Here is a 20180-nt window from a genome sequence, read left to right on the forward strand (position 1 = left end):
CTCTTCTCCTTTGTCTGTTTTAGGTCCTCTACTACTATAACCCCAGCTTCAACAGAGCACATCCCCGGCTGTCACAAACCCGGGAACCGCCTCCACCAGGCTCTGGAGCTGTTCGGCCCCACAGCAGCAGTGAGACAGAGCGCGGTGGTCGGCACTGACCGGGCTGCCCAGGGAGCGGCACCCAGCCTGCCAGGATAACTGCTGTAACAGCGCCGGAGGGGCTTTCCCCAGCGTCCTCAGCCCCTGCCGGGCCGGCCGTGCCCGGAGGAGCCCGCTCCTGCTCCCGGCCCTCAGCAGCTCCGGGCCGGCCGTGCCCGGAGGAGCCGCTCCCGCTCCCGGCCCTCAGCAGCGCCCGGCCCCAGCCCGCGCCCGCCGCGGCGCCCTCAGGCGGGGCCCGCCCCCGGCAGGGCGGGACCGTTGCTACGGGGCGCGCGCGGCGCGGGAAGCGAACGGCAGCCGCGGGGTGTCATGGCCGCCCTGTGCGAGGTGAGCGCGGCCGGAGCGGAGCAGCTCGGAACGGAACAGCCCGTGTGGGGCCCGGGCCGCCCGCGCTGCTGCGGGCACTGCCGCCGAGCGGGGGGGTGGCGGTGGCCGCCCCTGCGCCGTTGTGTCCGAGCCGGGAGGGAAGAGTGAATGGGGGAGGCAGGACTGGTGCTGTGGGGGTGGCGGTGGGAGGCAGCGCTGCTGTGGGGTGGCATCGTGCCGGTGGGGCTGGGGACAGAGGGGCTCGAGGAGGTTAATGCTGGGGTAGCCCTGGGTCTGGGGTGCTGCTGCAGCCGGAGTTGGTCTGTGTTTGTGGGGGCTGTTGGAGGGGTTCTGGATCTGCGGAGGGCCGGTGCCGGTGCTGAGGGGGATCGCTGCCCCGCTCTGGGGCTGGGTGCTGGTCTGAGCAGGGGGCTCTGGTTAAAAGGCTGTGGTGAGGATTGCCAGTGAGGCAGTGACAGTGTGTGTGAGAAAGATCGAAAGCTGGTTTCGCCTGTCCTGAACAATTTTCAAGTGTTAAAACTTCTTGTAACAGTTCTCTCAGGTCTTTGTTTTTTTGCCTGACCTCCGGTTTTTGTTAGCCTTTGCAGCAAGGTGCTGTGGGAATGGTTATGTGTCAGTCTGTTTTGCTGCAATTCTCATTCGTCCTGCCTGTTTCAACAGGTGTGTTAAATATTGTGAGTTTACCTCTTCTGTGCGAGTAGTGGCCTCTTGGCTACACCTGAGCTGAGATGAGCAGCAGTCAGAGCAAAGCTGAACTTGGCTGCCTGCTCAGGTGATCATGGACATGGCTTATCGTTTCTGCAGTCAGCTTTAGAGCCTCTGTGCCAGCTGCATGTTGTAAAAATGCATGAGGGATTTGTGCAGTCACTCAAGATCCAAGCTAATAACAGCTTGGATAACTTGCTTCTTTTAAAATTTATGGTTCACTTCTTGTAGAAATAAAATTATTTTATTTTGCAAAGATGGTTCTCTAAATCTGTAGTGTCTGAACATTCTTGTCTTCTAGGAGGATCCATCCCTGGAGAAGCACTTCAAAGGCCACAGAGATGCTGTCACTAGTGTGGACTTCAGTCGTGCTAAGAAACAATTGGGTAAATTGTCTGTGTTTTGATGGCCAGAGGATAAAGAGCTGTTCTGCTTTAGCTAGATGCAGAGAGCAGCGGAGGTAACTGAGCTCTGCAACAGCAAAAGGTCCTGCTGTTGCTTCTGGCTAACAGCAAATTGAACACTGCTCCACTCACCTTGCAAGCTTCTGTTTTAGTTTGTTGTGAAGAACTCAGAATACTACTGCTGAGCTGACTTTGGTCAATGTTTTGCCACAAGGGAGAAGGGAGAGGTGTTGGAGGGAGGTGTAGCCAGGGTGCTTTTAAGTCACCAACTCACTGGTCTTCTCTGCTTGGTCTGAAGTGACATTTAACCTGCTGCAGCTGCCAATAAGAAGGTGATGAGATAACCTTGGTTTCCCTGAGTGTGTGGAAGATTTGCAACCTGTGTGGCTTCTGCCTCTGCAGCTCTTGCATGGCTGGACTCTTGGAATAAAATTGTCAGTCCAAAGTAATGCATGGCTGGCCTTGTTTTGTTTGAATTATTGATTAAATTATATGCATAACAATAATGAAATACGCAGCTTGCAATAGACTGGTGAAGCTTCAAGGGCAATGTATTGAGACTGCTGTAAGCTATGATGAGGAGCTGACTGTGAAATACAGTTTTAGTGCAATTGGAGGAGAGCAAATGCAGGTTTGGTTTTATGTGGTTTTGTTTTTCATTTTTTATTTCAGTAAGTGGCTCAATGGATTCGTGCCTGATGATCTGGAGTATGAAGCCTCAGATGAGAGCCTTTCGCTTCTTGGGCCACAAAGATGCAGTTTTGTGTGTCCAGTTCTCACCTTCCGGTCACCTTGTGGCTTCAGGCTCTAGAGACAAAACAGTCCGTTTGTGGATCCCTAGTGTGTGAGTACCTATTCCCTTCTGCCTCTCTTGGTGTTTAACTATGGCTTGGAATTTCTCCTTACTGCTTTGTAGAAATTCTCTGGCTATGGGACAGGGATCTGTTTGAGGAAAAGAAGAACCACTATGTCTTTACCTTCTCCAGTCTGTGGATGTGGAGCTCCTGGTGGTACAGTACATGCTGGAAACAGATTTTGGACTGAGAGTTCCATAAGCCTGTTGGATCTCTAAGTGTGCTGTTTTGGATCTCTAAATATGCCTTGCCTTTATTTGCTAGCAGAATGCATCTTGCATTTGTTTGGAAATTATGTGTAAAGAAAAATGAGCACATTTGAATTGTCTTGCCTGGCTGTTAAGGGCAGTTTGCTCACAGCTGTACAGCATCGGGTGTGCTGAATTCGGTGATGTTATTTCAGTGGTGTGATGTGGCACTGGAATGGCCACCTGGAGCATGGGCCATTACAGGAGCAGTTGTGAGGTCCTTGCTGCTTGTCTCTGTTTCAATGAGCTGTGAAAACACGTCTCTCCTTGCCTGCTTTGCAGCAAAGGACCTGGGCCTGGCAAGACACTGACAACCTCAGTGTCTTCTTTTACATTGATCTTTCTGTAAGTGTTTAAATGGTTGCACAAATCAGCTGTGGCATTTTTTCCCTTTTGTAGGAAACATGGGTTGTTTATTGTTGGATTGGCCTCCAATACCGAACTGTAACAACTGGTGTTAGCTGTGTATTCTGTACTGGTCATGAAACATGAGCAAGATTGGGGTTGATCAATGTTTTTATCCTAATGTGGTCACATGCAGTTCCCGTAAAAGTGATGGTTGCTAGCACTGCTCAGCATACAGCAGCTCTGTGTTTTCAGGTACAGAATGCCTTTGCTGCCCTTTGTGCAGTTTTAAAGAGCTCTTTCCTTTTGTGTAGCAAAGGAGAATCGACCGTGTTCAAGGCTCACACAGCAACCGTGAGAAGTGTTCATTTCTCCAGCGATGGCCAGTCCTTAGTTACAGCTTCTGATGACAAAACAATCAAAGTGTGGACGGTTCACAGGCAGAAGTTTCTGTTCTCACTGAGTCAGCACATCAATTGGGTTCGCTGTGCCAGGTGAGTATGGCCCTCTGACAAACAGATTGAGATTTATCCCTCAAAGCAGAGGCTCAGTGTCATGGTCTGGTGCAACACATTTCTATTCAGGATGATTCAGGTGTGACTAGTGACTGAAATTTATTGCTGACCTGCAGAGACATTCTTTGAGTAGTAGTCTGCACCCACTTTGTGTTTCTCCAGTAGCCTCTGTCAAGCAGAGACATTCCTGCTTTGTGGTTTGTTTTGTTTTTACCTGGTAAGGAGAATTCTGTGTCTTGAAGTTGCTAATAGAAAAAATGGAGAGATTTCTGCTGTTATTTCAGCTTAGTTTCTTTAGACTTGTCATGCCCCTTGTTAAAAGGATCACTCATGCTACCTCCAAAACATGATAAGTGCTACCATGATAATGGCATTATTTCCTGATAACTGTTTAAGATTTGGTTTCAAGGAGTTATTTATGCATACATGTACCTAGGATAAAGCCATGGTTCCTCTGTAGGTGGAAAGTTCATTACAGTTCATGGAACGTGGTGGTAGCAGTGGCTGGTAGCACTATAGATGTTCACAGAAGAGCAGAAAGGATGTTTTCCAGTATGTCTGATGATCTGTAATTAGGGACTCAGGTCCTGATTCTGTAATGTGTATTCCTGTGAAGAGAGATCTGTATCTGTCATGTATATGTTATTTTGAGATGGGAACTTAATACATTCTCCTAAGGCACTAGAATGCTCAAGTCTCTGCTGCAGCTGTTTTCTTGTGGCTGTTTTGCTTTGAACTCTTGTGGCAAAGGCAGGAATTGTTTTGAATCAGGGCAGAGAAACAATTTGAGATACTCTTGAATTGAAACAAGTAAGACACAAGATCTTAAGTCAGATTCAAGACTTTCCTGAGGGTTATTTCATATGCTCGCAGAGTTAGGGGTAGTTTGAGTACTTAGGGCTTGCTTTCTTTTCCCTCAACTTAGTGATTGGATTTTCAGTCTCACTGATGCCTCTGTGACTTCTTGAAAAACTAGGTGTGTTTACCAACATACTTTGACACCTGGCCAAATTCAGTCGACCCTGTACTCCTTTTATTTGAGGGCTTTTCTTAATTGCTATAACTCTTGCCTTAGATTCTCTCCTGATGGACGATTGATAGTGTCATCCAGTGATGATAAAACTGTTAAGCTGTGGGACAAAAACAGCAGAGAATGCATCCACTCCTTCTGTGAGCATGGAGGGTAAGTACCTGGTGGTGATGTTTGAAGTGGGGTTACCTGGGGAATTTACACCGGGTTTGTGAGATTCAGAGGTCCCTGTCCTGGAAATCATAAAACTGCTTAAAAAAACATTAGCACCTCTTACAAAAGTAGCCAGTGTGAGGGCCCAGTCCAGAATTGCCCTGGCCCCTTTGACTGCTCCAGCACATCAGGCCTCAGTTTGTTTGTGCTTGTTTATTTTCTGAGATGCTTAAATTCCTTATTTTTTCTTTTATTTTGCTCTGAGTTGATGTAAATTAAAAGTGCAAAAGTCTACTGACAGAATGGCACTTGGATACTTTGATTCAACGTCAAGTTCTTAAATAATGAAGTTATTGAAAACCCCCACTTTGCATTCAGAAGAATAGCTGTTAAATTTGGAATGTTGAACCACAGGAAAAGATAATTTACCCAGAAACATAAAACAAGTCCTCAGAGAACTGAGACTGGAATCTCCCTAATTAATTGCTGCACTGAATTTCTAGTGCAATATGATGTTCTTTCTAGGAAATATACAATGGTAATAAGACAAATTCAGACATTACTTTTTTCAGTGCTCTTATGTGTCTTGTCCACACAGCCTATTCAAATATCTCAACTTTTTCAGTACTTGCTACAAGAATATTCAAAAGATAATTAGTTTGTTTGGTGAGTAGTTACAAGGTATCTTTCCCTGAAGGGTCTGAAGCTTTTCTTATGTACTTATGTATTCAAACTAAAAATTGATTGGATTCAGGTCCAGAAAGAAATTTGGCCTCAGCCTTGCTATTTTCCAAGTGGCAACATATGATTTCAGGCACAAAGTCACTAAATTCCATCTTGAATTTAATTAACAGAAGAAAAGTCTCTGTTCAGTCTTGTACACATCACTCTGGAAATAATGTTAATTTAATAGAAGACATATTATGCAAACATTAAATGAAGACTTGAAAATGTTGTTGTGACAGTTGGATCCATCAGATTTCGGGAGGTTTGTGTCTACAGCTCCTACACCCGTAATGTGAACTCCTGAAGGTGTGCTTAGGTAGGAGCCTGCAGTCTGGCTGGGGTTAGAAGCAAGGTCTTAAGAGGAATTCAGCAAAATAAATTTTCAGGTTATCTCATCCTTTCTTTAACATTCAGTGAGTCATGATTTAGCTTCCCTTGTTGAAAAGGCTTTTGATCTTCAGCAGGAGTTGCAGGTAAGCAGTTGGGTCTGGTTGCCATTGGCAGGTTTGTGAACCACGTGGAATTCCATCCCAGCGGTCACTGCATTGCTGCGGGCAGTACGGACAACACGGTGAAGCTGTGGGATGTCAGGATGAACAGACTGCTTCAGCATTACCAAGGCAAGTCAAGAGCTTACAAAAGTTGAACTTTTCTGTGTATTGATGCAAATTGCTGTGAGGAGCAAGTCCACAAGGATTGTTTTTCCATCAGCTGCTGCTTTTCCAAAATGGCACTGGTTTAGGCCTGCTAGTGGGAGCCTTTCTTCACCAGATGTCCTGCTTTGCTTTGTGTTTAGCTCCAGAACTAATTCTGAAGCTGTCCCATGTTGCAGGTGGGCATGGGTCTTACCTGTGATGCCATTTGGCTCATGTTCATTGCTCCTGACAAGGTGGTGTGCAGTAAAAAAGATGTGGCATTTGCTTCTCAATAAGCCTAACGGAGGAGTCAGAATTGTATTCCATCAATTCAAAATGTTAGATTATTTAATGTGAAAATAAGGAAAAGTTAACAAAAAAGGAAAATCAAAATCAATCAATTGCAATTCTATACTATGATCCATGTTTATGGTACCTTTTCCAGACTCTGTTTTTCAGCTTCCATAATTAGCTTTGATGATGCCAAATGGCATCTCTTCCCATTACATGTTCTTGTCCCACTGATTAGTGCTGCTGTTTGGTAGATCTGGATAGGAGAAGGGTGCTTTCCCATCCCTGTAAGCTTCTGTGTGATTGATTGACCTATTCTGTGCATTAGTTTCTTTAGCCAAAATGGGGCTTTTCGTTGCTAATAACAGTTTTTAAGGCTGCTGTGATATTTTAAAATGAATACATTCTCCAGCACTGTTTCCAGTGTTGATAGCTTATTAAACTCAATTTTGCTGACTTTCCTTAAGGAACTGCTTCTGGTGTGCTTGTAAAGCAGATCAGAGACATGGGGCTGGAGCTTGGTGTGTTCTTTCTGCCCTCAACATCAGCTTTTGTGCACGCCTGCTGTGATAGCCTCACAGCTTCAGTCGTTCTTCTGGATCCCAGTCACTCCCAGCTCTCTGATAGTTAACACAATCTAATAGAAATCAAAGTTTTTGATGACTTTTGTTCCAATTCGTCAGTATTGAGTGTGCAATTTGTGTAATAAGTATTGTTAACTTGTGGCCCATATCAAAACTTGGGAACGCCTTCCTGAAGTCTTGTTGCTAAAATCAGTAGTGTTTTTAAATACTTGGGCAGTGTCAGGTTGTCCTTTAACCTGCTTTATCAGCTTTTCAATGGTGGCAAGATCTGCAGTGCATGTTTCCAGCCACAGTATTACTTGGCTCAAAAGTTGTCTCTTCCTCCTTTCCACTTACTGCTATTAAATTGTTCAAATCTAATGTGGTTTAGGCTTGGCTGCCAGGTTTATTTTTTGTATTGGAATGACATATTTCCCTGGTATCCCACCCTTACTGAATGGCATTTTAGTGTGACACCCTTGTTATTGAAGTGAGCATTTTCCTGGAGTGAGTGTTATTTTTAACAGCTACTGTGTAAACACTGTGTATTAAACCTTTAACTAAAAATAGTAATAATAGCTGAAGAAACCTTAAATTGTAATGGTGTTTTTTTGCAGTCACTTCATGCACCTGTGGCCACAAATTGATGTGTTTGTAACATGTTCTGGAGATGTTTATAAGTCCTTCCCTTCTGAGGGTTTTTACATACATCCTTTTGGCGAAATCTGATTTAGTTTTGTAACTCCCCTGTGAGGCTGCCAGTCCTGTCCCACTAGATGGCATCTGTGCCTTCAGAATGTGCTGATGCTGCCTGATTTCCAGGGAATCCATTTTAAACATGGAGTTGCAGGAGGAGTTAATAGATGAGTAGCCCTGCCTCGGGCTCTTGCGTCTTAAGGTTGGGCTGGTTTCCAGCACTGATTAGTCTTTTAGCAGTGTTGCTCTTGTTGCCAACACTTGTTCCAACTGTGACATTTGTAAATGAAACTTGGAAGTAGAGAGCAAGCTTCAAAACCTTTTGTATGGTGTGTTTTTCTTTGAGCCAAGCAAAGTATGCTCTGGTCACGTTTACTGTACAGGAGAACACACAGATGCTTTATTTGGTTCTCTGCTTGGCAGTGACTCTTTTGTACAGCAGATTTTGTACAGCCCCTACAAAAATGGCCAATGTTTATTGCCTGACATTTTTCCCCCTGTCCAAAGCTGTGTGTGGGACACCTCTGTAGCAGGTCTATGGAAACAGCTCTGACCTGTTTTTTATTCCTGTTTAAAAAGAATAATTGGTACTTCTATCCAGTTTGGATGGGGCTGATGGTGGTTATCTGTTCAGTAGAGACTGTGTCTGTTTCAAATTCATCCTAATTTATCTTCTTCCTGGTGATTACTAAGGGTTGCATTACATAAAAGAAGTGCTGTGGGGCTTGGGACAGTTTTGTGCAGGCTGGGAGGACTCAATTTTAGATGTTAACCCCCTGTATAAGGCCCCTAAGAGACTCCTATTTTGCTAGGGCTTGGCTGGCAGAAGGGTGGGCTTGTAGCAACAAGTCACTGGGAGATGCCACCTTGTGCTGCACTGGATTTCTTGCTTACAGCATGAAGCCAAGTGAGGTGGCAGGATGTGTTGGCACTTTTTTTGGAGAGGTGTTATGAATGGTCTTGTGGGAAGTATGAGCTGCTTTGACAGTAGAGATGAACTTTTCTCTGAGTTTACAAGAGTCACTAACTCTTTGGGCAAAGCAGCTGTGACTGCTTTTTTCCATTATGGAGAGCTTTTTTTTTTGTGAAGCTGGAAATACCTTATTTACCTTCTGGACCTTGGAAGATGTGATACATTACTTACCTTGTCTATTTCTGATGTGATTCCTTTCAGGACTTTCCTTAGTTGACAACTATATTTACATTTATCTGAATACAGGTATTAAGGGGGTGAGGAATACTACAAATCACTCAGAATATGATTTTCAAGGGAAAAAGATATTTATCACAGTTTCATGAGAAAAAACTCCACACAGACCTTTTTCTCCTTTAATAGGTAGCATGATACAGGGTCGAGGGTAGAAGGAAGATCTAGCTGTGTGACAGAGACAGTAATCACCAACAAGAATAACAGTTTAGATGTTACCTGTGTTAGGATTTTCTTCTGTTTTTTAACAGTCTGGGTCAAGAGGAGTTGTTTTCAAAACTCAGCTGAGGTATGTATTGTTCCAAGAATTTCAAAAGTAGAGGCATTCTGTTTTGCAGTTGAACAAGGTTATTTCAGCTATCTGCTTCAAATCCACGTATGCAAAAAATATTTGCTTCTAATGTACTTCAAATGGTATTTTAAGGGGTTTCTTAACATGCAGTGTAGATTCAAAATGCACAGTAGACCCTCAACGGAACATAAATTTAGTTGGGTCTGATGTATCAGAAGTAGTAGACTTGAGATACCAGAACATTTGGAGGGCATATAATATAATTAGGAATAATTGGATGGTTAAATCCCTCCACAGGCATATTAATATTCTGTAATGTCACATACGCTCAGGAAGCTGGGCATATGTGAAGTACTGCGTGTTCTCATAAATAAATATGTTCAATAGCCTGTTTTGTAAAAGTTTGGGGAGGGAAAAAAAGTCATATATTAAATGTTTAATGTTACACAGAACTTCAGTGAAGTTTGACTTTTTTCCTAGAACATTTTCTTTAGCTTTTTACAGAATAAATCTTTGGCTTCGTCTTCATGCAGGGAAAATGGCTTTATTGCAACTTCACACTTTTGAAGTTTGTCTATTTGTATTTGTTTTAAATTTTTGGTGAGACAAATAGGATGTCTGAGGAAATAATGCTTATACTGAACCATTTTCAAGTTGCTCTTATTTCCTAGTTTCTCTTAACCCCAGTCTTGACTAGAGTCAGATAATAAACCAAAAGATGTTGTGCAGTGTTAACTTCAAATGTCTTCCATTGTAATTTCAATCTTCAGTGTCCTAAGATACAGATTTTAATCTAGAATGACTTGAGAGTGAGACCAGCAGCTCAACAGTAGTAAAGTACATCAATGTCCAGCACTCTCACAGAATCCTGTAGTTCACTGCACATACAGTACATTTTGGGGCTATACTGGAAGCTTTTGTAGCATTAAATCTCCCAGAATAATTGGCAAAGCTTCCTTTTTCCTTTCAGTAAAATAGTGCCTATTTTTACAAGAATTGAGTTACTGTTATTGTTCTCCAGTGCTTTGAAGAGCTTTTGTGGAATGTTTCCCCCATGATAATTTTCCTGTTAAATTTTATAACAGAAAATTGCAATGTGCTTGTGCTTTATTTTATGCTTTTGCCTTGGGCTTATGTAAACTGTTCTTGGTGACTATTATACATTTTTTCCCATCTTTAGTGCACAGCTCTGTGGTCAACAGTCTTTCCTTTCATCCCTCTGGAAACTATCTGGTTACTGCTTCCAGTGATTCAACTCTTAAGATTCTGGACTTGTTAGAAGGAAGACTTCTCTATACTCTGCATGGTCACCAGGTGAGGCAAAGCCTTTTTTACAGTAATGTACAGACTCATAATAAACTGAGCAAATGCATGCTTGAGACTTTCATTCTTCATGACCAGAAATTGTTTGAAAGCTTCCTTGTGTAAAATCATGATTATAATGCTAATAATTTTTGAGATCATCACTGTTTTGAAGGGAAGGAGGTAAGGCAGGAAAGGAGAGAATGAGAAAGCAAGACTAAAAGTGAGCTCCAGTATTGAGAATTCAAGTCTAAGGCAGAAGGAACTCAGAGCAGGACCCTTGACTCTGACTGACCCTGTCAGCTACTCTCTAGTGCAGCTCTGTCTCCCTCCCTCTCTAGAGAGCTGCAAATAACACTTGGCCCCCTGACATAGGTGTTTTGAAGATAAATGCTGTTCACCTTGCAGGAGACTCAAGAAGAGTAACAGTAAAATAGAGGATATCTATTTTGGGACTTGATTTGGGAACATTTGTTAATGGACTGAATCATACAATTGAAGGTGATAAATGGTGCTGGTTGGTTAAGTTTAACTGATTGGAATATTAGTATTATGCTGCTGGATTTGTTGCTTGTAAGGTTAATTTTATGAATGCTTGGAGCTCTCTTTCTAAATCTTAAATTAAAATAAATAGACTAATTTCATTGTCCATGTAGAGGGGGGTGTGAAAAAGCAGGACTGCCTTAAGGGATCCCTTTCTAAAGGGACAAAGAGAAGAGAAATTCTTAACCCGCTTGTGTCTCTTTTAAAGTGGGGGCTGAGTTTTAAAGCATAAAAGCTGTCAGGGGAAAACCACAGCCTGAAGCTTTTTGGAGATGATGGGGATTGTTGTGGGCAATAATGGTATCTGTGTAAGCTGTATATGTGATAATTCTGTCTTCTTGTGGCTTTGTTTAGTGACTGCCTTGTTCGATGTCTAAAAAGATCAAGTTTCTTCCGTAACTTCTCTTTTCCTATATATTAATAAAATTTTCTTTCTTTTTTTTTTTTTTTTTTTGTAAAATTAATGGAAAAAATAGTAAAACCTTATACTTAAATCCTTCATGAAGTAGAGCTTTGATTAAAATTGACCAAAGGGTTCAACTGTTAAAAGAATGGGGAGGAGATAACAAATGCTGGTTATCCTGTCAGCCTTTGCTGTATAAAACTGTTCTTGGAAGACTGGACTAAGTGGCTACTCCTATCAGATAGGAGCTGCAAATCTTCTGTTGCCATAATCTTGTTTTCATATTTGTCTGTTGTGTTAATCTGCCAAATGAGTTCCTGGGAAGAAGCTTCCTGGAAAAGGGTAAGTGTTGGAAGAGTGGGAAATCTTTACACTTCACCCCCTTTCCTCAGGAAGGGATGTGCCTGGTTATGGTTCAGCAGGAGGCTGAACCTGCTTTCTATTTTCTCCCATTTGAGCTGCTGGCTGTGCCTCACTGACTGCAGTAGCACCAAAAAAAAAAAAAAAAACCAACCAAAAAAGAGTTTAGCATTGAATGAGAGTCCAAAACTGATTATGGTGATGGAGGTCTTCAGAATGAGCAATAGAAAGTCCCTTTAGGCTAATGTTGTACTTACTCGAGGCTTTAAAAGAACAGTTTGTGGATCATCTATTCAAAAGTAAAATTAAAGCTTCTTCCTCCCTGCTGCTTCAGATCAGTAAAACAGTGTCTGCCTCTTTCTCCTGGGCATCTAACTGGCATTGGAAAAGCTTTGCCTTTGGCACAGCTGAAGAGTAGCTGCTGTTGTGGCATTTACAGCTTCTTCAGTTTGGAAACAAGTGCAAGTATTGAAGTGGTTAGTAGAACTTTCTGGTTGCCTTTAAGGGTATTGCACTGTGGAACCAGTCCTGGCACAGTCCTGCCTGGCATTCCCTGTCTGGCATGGGCTGTATTGTTGTGGGTTGGTTCTTTTACTGCCTGATTGAACAGATACCTTGCTTTTCCACTAAAAGCATATGGCAACCTGTGCTTTGTTCCCAGTAAGCCTCTGTCAGTGACTACATGCTGTGCCAGGGGTGGATTCCTGCACTGGCTGCTTCTCCAGCTAGTTCTACTCATAGATAAATCCAGGTTACTTAATAACCAGGGACATTTTTGTCCCCTCTGTTATTACTGTGACTTGTGCCAGTATCCCTAAGTGGCTAAATCCAAAGTGGTGTGGACTTTCTGGTCACTAAATTGATTTGCCTTTTTGAGTGAGTGCTGTAGGTTAGTCACCAGATGGACAGCCTGTTCTGAAGATGTTCTTGAGTTGTGACTTTTTGAGGTTGAATGTTCTGGTTGACACTTTGTTCCTACTTTGACAGCTGTTACATTGTTCTGGGAAGGCTGCATGCAAGTGGACCCTTGAAGGGAAAAAAACCCTAAGGTCATTTAGACATACTTTGACGCAACTGCTGGAGTGCCAGAAATTTGTTAGCAGCTGATTTGCTGTAGTTTACATGGGGAGGTTGGCCAAGTTTACATTGCTGTCTTAATTGAAATGTAGCTGGCCCCTTGTAGCAGAAGGCTCATTAGAGACAGAAGTTTGCAGCTTGGAGCTGACATCTCGCAGCTGCAAAATATCATTCCGTATTGTGCTGCATATTTTGGTTCTGGAGTGTTTCAAGCTGTGGAGTGCTCTTATCTAATTCCATACAGATGAGACACTGGCTTGGTATGTAAATCCACCTCTAGTACTGGATCATTGTTGAAGAACAGAATGTTTTGAGGCCTCTAAGCCACCCCCACAGAGTTTCTAGAGGAGAGCAGGTATGTACATGGTACTTGTCAGCCCTTTGGAGTGGTTTAATTAGAGCATTTCCAGACTGACTTCCTCAGTGGAATGGAAGTTCTCAGTAAATATTTAGAAAAAATCTCATGGTTATGTTCATAAATAGGAAGACAAAAAATACAAAGTTACAATTCTTCAAGCAGCCTTGACTTGAACTATGAAGTAGCTACATTCTACCTACCTGGGCAACATCAATGCTCCCTGCTTTGCTTACTGACTAATGAGTGAGGTCTCCTGAGCAGGTGCACAGCAAACAAATGTGCTCTTTTACTGTCAGCTGCCAGCTCTGCCTAGGTGGCATTAAACATCTGTGCAGGCCTGTCTTCTTTGAAGAGTGTGAGGATATCTCTGGGCTACACAGAAGTCAAAAAAAGAAAGAAATGTGTGTTCCATACAACAAGCAATTGACTTTAGGCTAGCGTTTCTGAGTCTTGAAAGGAAATATGAGTTCTCAGTCCTTGCCTTGTGTTTTTATAGACTGAAACTTTCAGGAGTTAAAGCTGCTAAGATTCACCTGTAAGATGCCAGTATAAATTTTCCCTATGTTAGTTGCAGCTCTTACTCCCTGTTGAAGGAGGATGCAAACATGACAGTCTTGCTTAGGAATTTTTCAAAGCCCAGTGTACTGAGAATCCTTGGGACTTCTTGTCAGAGGTATTCCACCTGAAAACATTCCTGTTGTCATTGCCACCTCTGTCCCCTGTGCTTTTCTCCGTGGTTCCCTTCCCTTGTTCATTTCCTATGTGACTTGCCCTCTTCTCTCATGCATGAAGCAGCTGAAAGCACTGTCAGCAGTGGCAATGACTGCTCTATTGTTTGTTCTTAGTTCTTTTATGCCTAGAACTGATGATGCCAGGGCTGGGAGCCCAGTGTGCTGCTTGCTGCTGGATTTGCTTCTCAGGCCTTGTCTCCTCTCATGTCTCCTGTTTCTCTTTGCACTAGTTAGTCTGTTCCTGGAGAGTTTAGCTGAATGTACTGGCTCCCACTTTTACATCTCCTTTTGTGGCAGTGGAAGAGGAAGCTCTCCTTTAATTCAACTGTCTGCATTCTCTAGATATGCCTTATTCCAGCTCTTAGCATTTTCCTTGCTCTCTTACCTGGCTTTTCTCTACCATGCATTAGTTTATCACAGGACTGAAGCAAAAAAAAGTAAAAATCTGCTAGCATCCTTGACCCCACTTGTCTCTCCAACTTCCTTCCACACTGCCTCTCCTTTCATAGTGCAGTCAGTGCATCATTAAACTACTCTTCTCTCGTTTATTCCTGGACCCTCTCCAACCTGGCTCTTTTTTCTTCTGTTATGCTGAAGCTGAAATGTTAGCTCTGTTCCTAGCTAAAGCCTGAAAGTCTGGCCTCTCTTGACTTGCCTGTTGGTGTTGGCCCTGTTGTTGTTGAAGTGTTGTGCCTTCTGTGCCCAGCAGCTCTGGAAGAAGAAAAGGGTGTTCAAGAGGGATTTCTCTGTGATTGTCCATGCATTATTTATGGATGGTACGCATTCATCTGCTGCCTGTGTGCCGGTGTGACTCTGGGCTTCAGTCATATTTCTCCAGACTAAACTCTTGGCTTTTCTCTTAAGTATTTCTTTCAGAGACATCAATTTTTAGCTCTACCCTTGAAAGCTTTGTGTTTAGGGATGCTATTCCTGTTGTCTTATGTCACCCTTGTGTCAGTTGTTACTGATGCTATTAGCATCCTGCCAGTCACTTGGTGGTGTAATCTGTGTCCTGGCTTCAGATCCCATCTCTCTTGGCGACTAATGCATTCAAGTCATTCAGAATAGTCTGACCATCTATTTTGAAGGCCAAACGTAATGTTTTATGTAAGCTGACCATCCTGTGAAATGCTAGGGCAACAAAGGCCTTGTGGTCACTAACCTCCTTTGTAGGAAGTGGGAAAATAGGGAGAAGGTGCAATTTCTATCTCTGCACATAAAATATGTAACTTGCTGGGCCTCACCTTTCTCGCCTATGAAAGCAGCTAGAAATAGGCTGTCACCTGGTGTTTCAGCTGCCATGCCTTGCATATCTGACCTTGCCTGAGTTGTGTTCACTGGGAATGCTGCAGCAAACAATGAGGCTTGATGCTGTTATCATTCCTTCTCTGTGGCTTGCTTTTTCTTTATAGTTGCTTTGCTCCATTCAGTGTTTGAGCTATTTGTCCTTTTCAAGGCTCTCTGGTACTTGCCTCTACCATGCCTGGTACTCTTTCACTAGAGGAGATGAATGTTGATTAGTGGTCATGTTCTTCTCACGCAACAATTTCAGTGGATGATTTGTTACTTTCTTCTGTATTTTCTTCAAAATTCCTGCAGCTCTCCCAGTGTCACTAAAGTTGCTGTTATAATTTCAAACTGCACTGGACATGCACAAAAGCTTGACAGTACTGACATTGACCTGCTGAGGATTAAATAGAAATGTTCCTTACCACTGACTTGGTGTATGTCATTGCCCAACCCCTTCTTCCTGCAGCTTGCTGTCTAGTCTGAGGCAAACAGCTGCTGTAATTTGGGGATTTGTGGTAGCACCTTGTGTGGAGCACCTTGGGCCGTTGGAGTTCAGACTGGAAATTCTGAACCTCCAGGAAATACTAATAGAGGGCCATTTATTCCTGCTACAGAAAGTAAGATCCTTCTACAGATCCAGTAGAAGAAGGTTGCTGCATCCCACAAGTTCTAGTTATGTGGTAAATAAGCTTATAATTCTCTCTACAACTTCTGTAGAAGAATATGCAACTGCTACTGTTTGATACTTTTAATGCAAGCAATAAGTTTAAAAAGGGAAAAAAAGAGGCTTGAATTCTTCATTCTCCAATCTCTTGTCTGTTACCCAAGTCTTCATCAGAAATCTGTTGTATTTCTGCTGTGCTTTCCTGGGACAAATGGAAGTTAGACTGTGTCTAATAACTGGCAAGTGTAACTTTTTATTTTTGTTTGGTGTGTCAATAATAAATTGCAAGGGTATTTGGCAAACTGTTTTTTGTATGTTGCTATAGCAAACCTGTTGTATCTTGGAAGAGTTCTGGGGGTGTATGTAGCAGCAATACTTTTCACTTAACTTATGTCAACAAATCTGTAGAGGATGTTGCGTCTCTAGACTTGTTTGTTCCCTTTCTTTCAATTTATAAAGGCACATTCAGTCTTTGATATAATTTTCTATTTTGGGAAGAATATGTTCTGTTGAACTTTTATTCCCTTCAGAATGCCATGACTTTGGAGTCAGTTCATTGCCTGTTTTGATGTGATTTGTGTTGTACTAGATTTTGTCTAAATAGACTGAAATATTTAGACTGATAAAAATATTTTTAGGAAACACTTCTCCTTTCCAGTATTCCTTGCTTGTGCTTGTTCCTGAACATTTAGTCTTAAATTTTTTTCTGCCCTCCTAACTCTGACTAGTTTATTATAGTCCAAGAGCAGCTTCTGTATGCTCACCTCTGTTATCTTGGAGCAATATTCACCACTGCAGTTTTCTGGCTGTGGGGTTGTTTCTGCACTTTCTTACTGCTTGTCTTTTGCTTTTGTATTTTTTTTTTTAGAGCCTCCATTCCTGACACGTGATTAGAGAGCTGAACACTGGGGTAGGTGGGTGGGAATAAAGGCAGAGGCACAGTTTGTCTCAGCTGATTGATGGCAGTGTCTTTGGTCTGAAATATCTCCCCTAGTTATTGGCGTGTCATGTGAGTGAGCTAGTCACACCGGACGACTGCGCGTGCGGTTTGGAATTGCTCCTACTGGATCATTCCTGGCACGTCCTCTCTAGTGAGGTGTTGCTATGGGAAGGCCTCAAAACACTTTGAAATGACTGTGTGTTAAATGATAATTTGGAAACACCTTTATGTGTTTTAAGGAAGCTGAAACTGTTCACATTGGAATTGAGCACAGCAAGGCTCTGGTTTTGCTGCCATAACCTTGTGCCAGCATGTTTGGAAGCCCACAGGACTGTGGGGCGCAGTGAGAGCTGGGTGCTTATCTCACATGCAATCTTTGGGTATTTGTCTATCTTCAGGATTTGTGATGTTGAATTCACTTTTACAAAGAAGGCAAAGAAAGGGTGTGAGATTTTCATGCAATGTCCATTGGAAAGATGTGTACTCAGAATTGTGTCTCCTTCCAACTGGGTAAGGAGAAGCTTCTTAATTGCCTTCTGAGGTACATTATTTTACTTGAAATATGGTAACTGCTTCTGTCAGGAGGTGGATGATCACGTGGTGAAGATTTCTGGTGGTTGTTGTGGCTTTTCTGGTTGTTTTTTGGTATTTATTTTTGGTGTTTCCTCCCAACCCTCCCCAGCCTGTCAGCTCCATAGGCAGCCTCTGGAAGTTCTCATTCTGACCTCTGCCCATGCTGCTGAACAGTCTGCAGAGGAATGTGTTCAGCAGATGACATAAAACTCCATGGTCTGGGTTCTCAGCTGTTTACTCTGAGCAGAACAGTTTGTCTGTTGTGTCTGGGCTCGAACACACGTAGCAATTCCTCTGCTGTGTTTAACTGCAGCTCAGAGCTCCTGCCTCAGCCTGCCATGTGCATCTTCCTGTGTTCTTGCTGGAAGGTGGAAATCACATTGAAATAGGTGTGTGGTGTGAAAGGTCTGCTGTAGCACTCAGAAGCATTTAAAGTCTCTCAGAACTGAGTGTTTTAAGCATGAGGCTTCTTCAAAGTGCAAGTGCTGTGCAGAGGTGATCCTGGATGCATTAACTCTGGCATCTCTCCTATCAGACTAAGAGAAAAGCAGTTTAAGCCAACCTACTATACAAAAACCTCATAGTATCAACACTATTAATAAATGAACAGGAGTTTTAGAAATTTCTAATTCTAAAGTTAGGAGGGAATGTTTGAGGGGAATAAGAAAAAGCCTGGTGATGTAAAAATGGGTTTGTTTCTGTCTCTGCCATGGATATTGAAAAGTGAATGTCTTAAACTGGGGTCAAAAGTGTGGGAAATGGTAAGTGCCAGCAAGCTTAACATCTTAATTATGGCCCACTTACCTGACAGGTAAGAGCTTTTCAAATGTTGCCTTTAGATTGCTGATGTCAAATGATAAATAACCTTGTAAAGTGGTAATGAATGGAATGTTGTAACACTTCATTTTCATTTTTTTAAACCTGTCTTTTAAATGAATTTGCAGGGTCCAGCTACCTGTGTAGCATTTTCAAGAGATGGAGAATTATTTGCTTCTGGAGGTTCTGATGAACAGGTACCTGATTAATTTCTGAGTTATAATCTGGATTCACATTTCCTTGAAAGCTGCTGCTTTTTGTTCTCTGTTGTCAATGGGGAAAGCAAAAGTGTACCCTTTATCCAGTATGTCTGAACCATGCTGAAGCAACTTGCTGTTCTATTAACAACATCTCTGGAGGTCAAACCCAATTTTTTTTGTTAGTAGTGTAAGACATGTAGCCCAAGAAACCCATACTCAATTGCTGAACTGCAAGCAGGCCCATTGCATGAGCCCGTGCTGCAAAGATGTCCTGATTTTAGCACAGTGAGTTGCCCTGCTGAAGATACAGACAGACTTCAACCCAAAGTAGTGGTCTGAGTAAGGATCATCAGTCTTTAAAGAGCTGTGTTGGATTGCTCTTAATCTCCAGGTTGGACCAGGTGCAATGCCCATCTTTAACAGCACCGTTGTCAAGAGACAGATTTGTCTAGTCACTAAGAATATCACTTTCTTTTTTTCCTGCTGCACAGTGGAATGGCCTTATTGGTTAACTGTGCAACAGTGAAAGAAAAATGCTTGTATTTCATGCAAAGCAGTGATGCAAATTTGTAAATGAAGAATAAATGCTCCTTCTGATAACCAAATGAGCTGTCTGGATTCTTGGGTGTCTTTCAGACCTCTGAAATTGTTGATTGATTGCTCTTTAACTTTTTTAGACTTGTAGGGTCACTACTGAGGGGTTCACTCCATGGATTTCTTCTTGATGTATTGAAGTGGCCTCTTTTCTGAAATCAGTACTGTGTAATGGAAAGCAGAGGCCTGTAAGTGGGATTTAAGTTTGGTGTCCAGCTGACAAACCAGTTTAAGATCTCTAATGCTGGTCTTAGTACTAATTCTCCTTTTCCTCTGAGTCTCATGATAAATGAGTGACTGAGTTGGGGTGTGGCTGATAAATGTTATAATGCTGGACATGGTATTTTAAAATATTTGTGGTTTTAATGGTGTATTCTTCATGTTGCTTTGAAGTTCTCTTGGACATTCTAGTTTAATGATGTTCTTGACCCAAAGAAGGCTGAAAGGGGTCAATTATCCATTAAGAACTCAGTTTAACTGTCTGTATTTAGTAGCATTTTTACAAACAACATCCTTAATTTAATCAATAGCAAAGCTCTTCTATGGAAACTTCTTGTGGATTTGCTGATTATTCTCTGAAGGGTTGAAAAAAATGACCTATAAGCAAACTTAGATGGAAAATTTTAATGGAGTTAATTTTCTACTGCAGGTGATGGTGTGGAAGACTAACTTTGATGCTGATGATGGTGATGTAGTGAAACCCCAGAAATATAGCAGCAGTGTGGATGGGACCCATGGCACTGTGGTAGGTCTGCAACCAGTAATTGTGGAGACTTCCTTTTCAGTACCCTTGGTGCAGCCTTGAAGTGTGTGACTCAGGTGGTTGAACTGTAGAATCATCTTTCTGTGCTGTTTATTTGAGCTACAAAACACTGTTTTTTAACTAACCTTGTTTATTTTTGTTTAACTGTACTTACTTCATAGGGCAATTATATATAATGATCTTAAAAGGAAGATAAACGTAGTGCATGTATAGATGTGTTTTTTAGTAACAGCCACTGTTTAGGAATGTGTGGTTCATAATGACAGGAATGATAGTTCACCAAAAAAAGCAGATGTAAGCAACAACTGAAGTTGGATTTGCTAGCTGACATGAATCCTTCAGGCTGGTGTCAGTCCTGAAAATAGAATTCACAATATCTTTTCACTGACAGTCAGCAAAGACAAAAAAAAATTGCT

At 42.3% G+C, this 20180-nt stretch overlaps 1 protein-coding gene across 6 annotated transcripts in view; it reads left to right on the forward strand.

The window, feature by feature from the left end:
* The first annotated feature begins 330 nt into the window (after positions 1 to 330).
* The window catches only part of POC1A (POC1 centriolar protein A), a 44311-nt gene continuing 24461 nt past the window's right edge, over positions 331 to 20180 (forward strand). For 3 of the 6 annotated variants that reach the window (XM_004176297.6, XM_030282939.4, XM_072934675.1), the window contains exons 1-9: positions 331 to 486; positions 1493 to 1577; positions 2268 to 2439; positions 3357 to 3536; positions 4633 to 4740; positions 5971 to 6086; positions 10331 to 10464; positions 18336 to 18404; positions 19651 to 19746. In XM_004176297.6, the coding sequence (XP_004176345.2) occupies positions 469 to 486; positions 1493 to 1577; positions 2268 to 2439; positions 3357 to 3536; positions 4633 to 4740; positions 5971 to 6086; positions 10331 to 10464; positions 18336 to 18404; positions 19651 to 19746 (978 nt within the window). In that variant the 5' untranslated portion in view covers positions 331 to 468. Of the gene's footprint in view, positions 487 to 1492; positions 1928 to 2267; positions 2440 to 2511; positions 2606 to 2979; positions 3043 to 3356; positions 3537 to 4632; positions 4741 to 5970; positions 6087 to 10330; positions 10465 to 18335; positions 18405 to 19650; positions 19747 to 20180 lie in introns of those variants that run through there. The other 3 variants (XM_032750611.3, XM_072934676.1, XM_072934674.1) reach the window with 3 other exon arrangements.

This window comes from Taeniopygia guttata, chromosome 12 (assembly GCF_048771995.1).
Source record: "Taeniopygia guttata chromosome 12, bTaeGut7.mat, whole genome shotgun sequence".
In the NCBI taxonomy this organism is placed as follows: Eukaryota; Metazoa; Chordata; class Aves; order Passeriformes; family Estrildidae; genus Taeniopygia; species Taeniopygia guttata.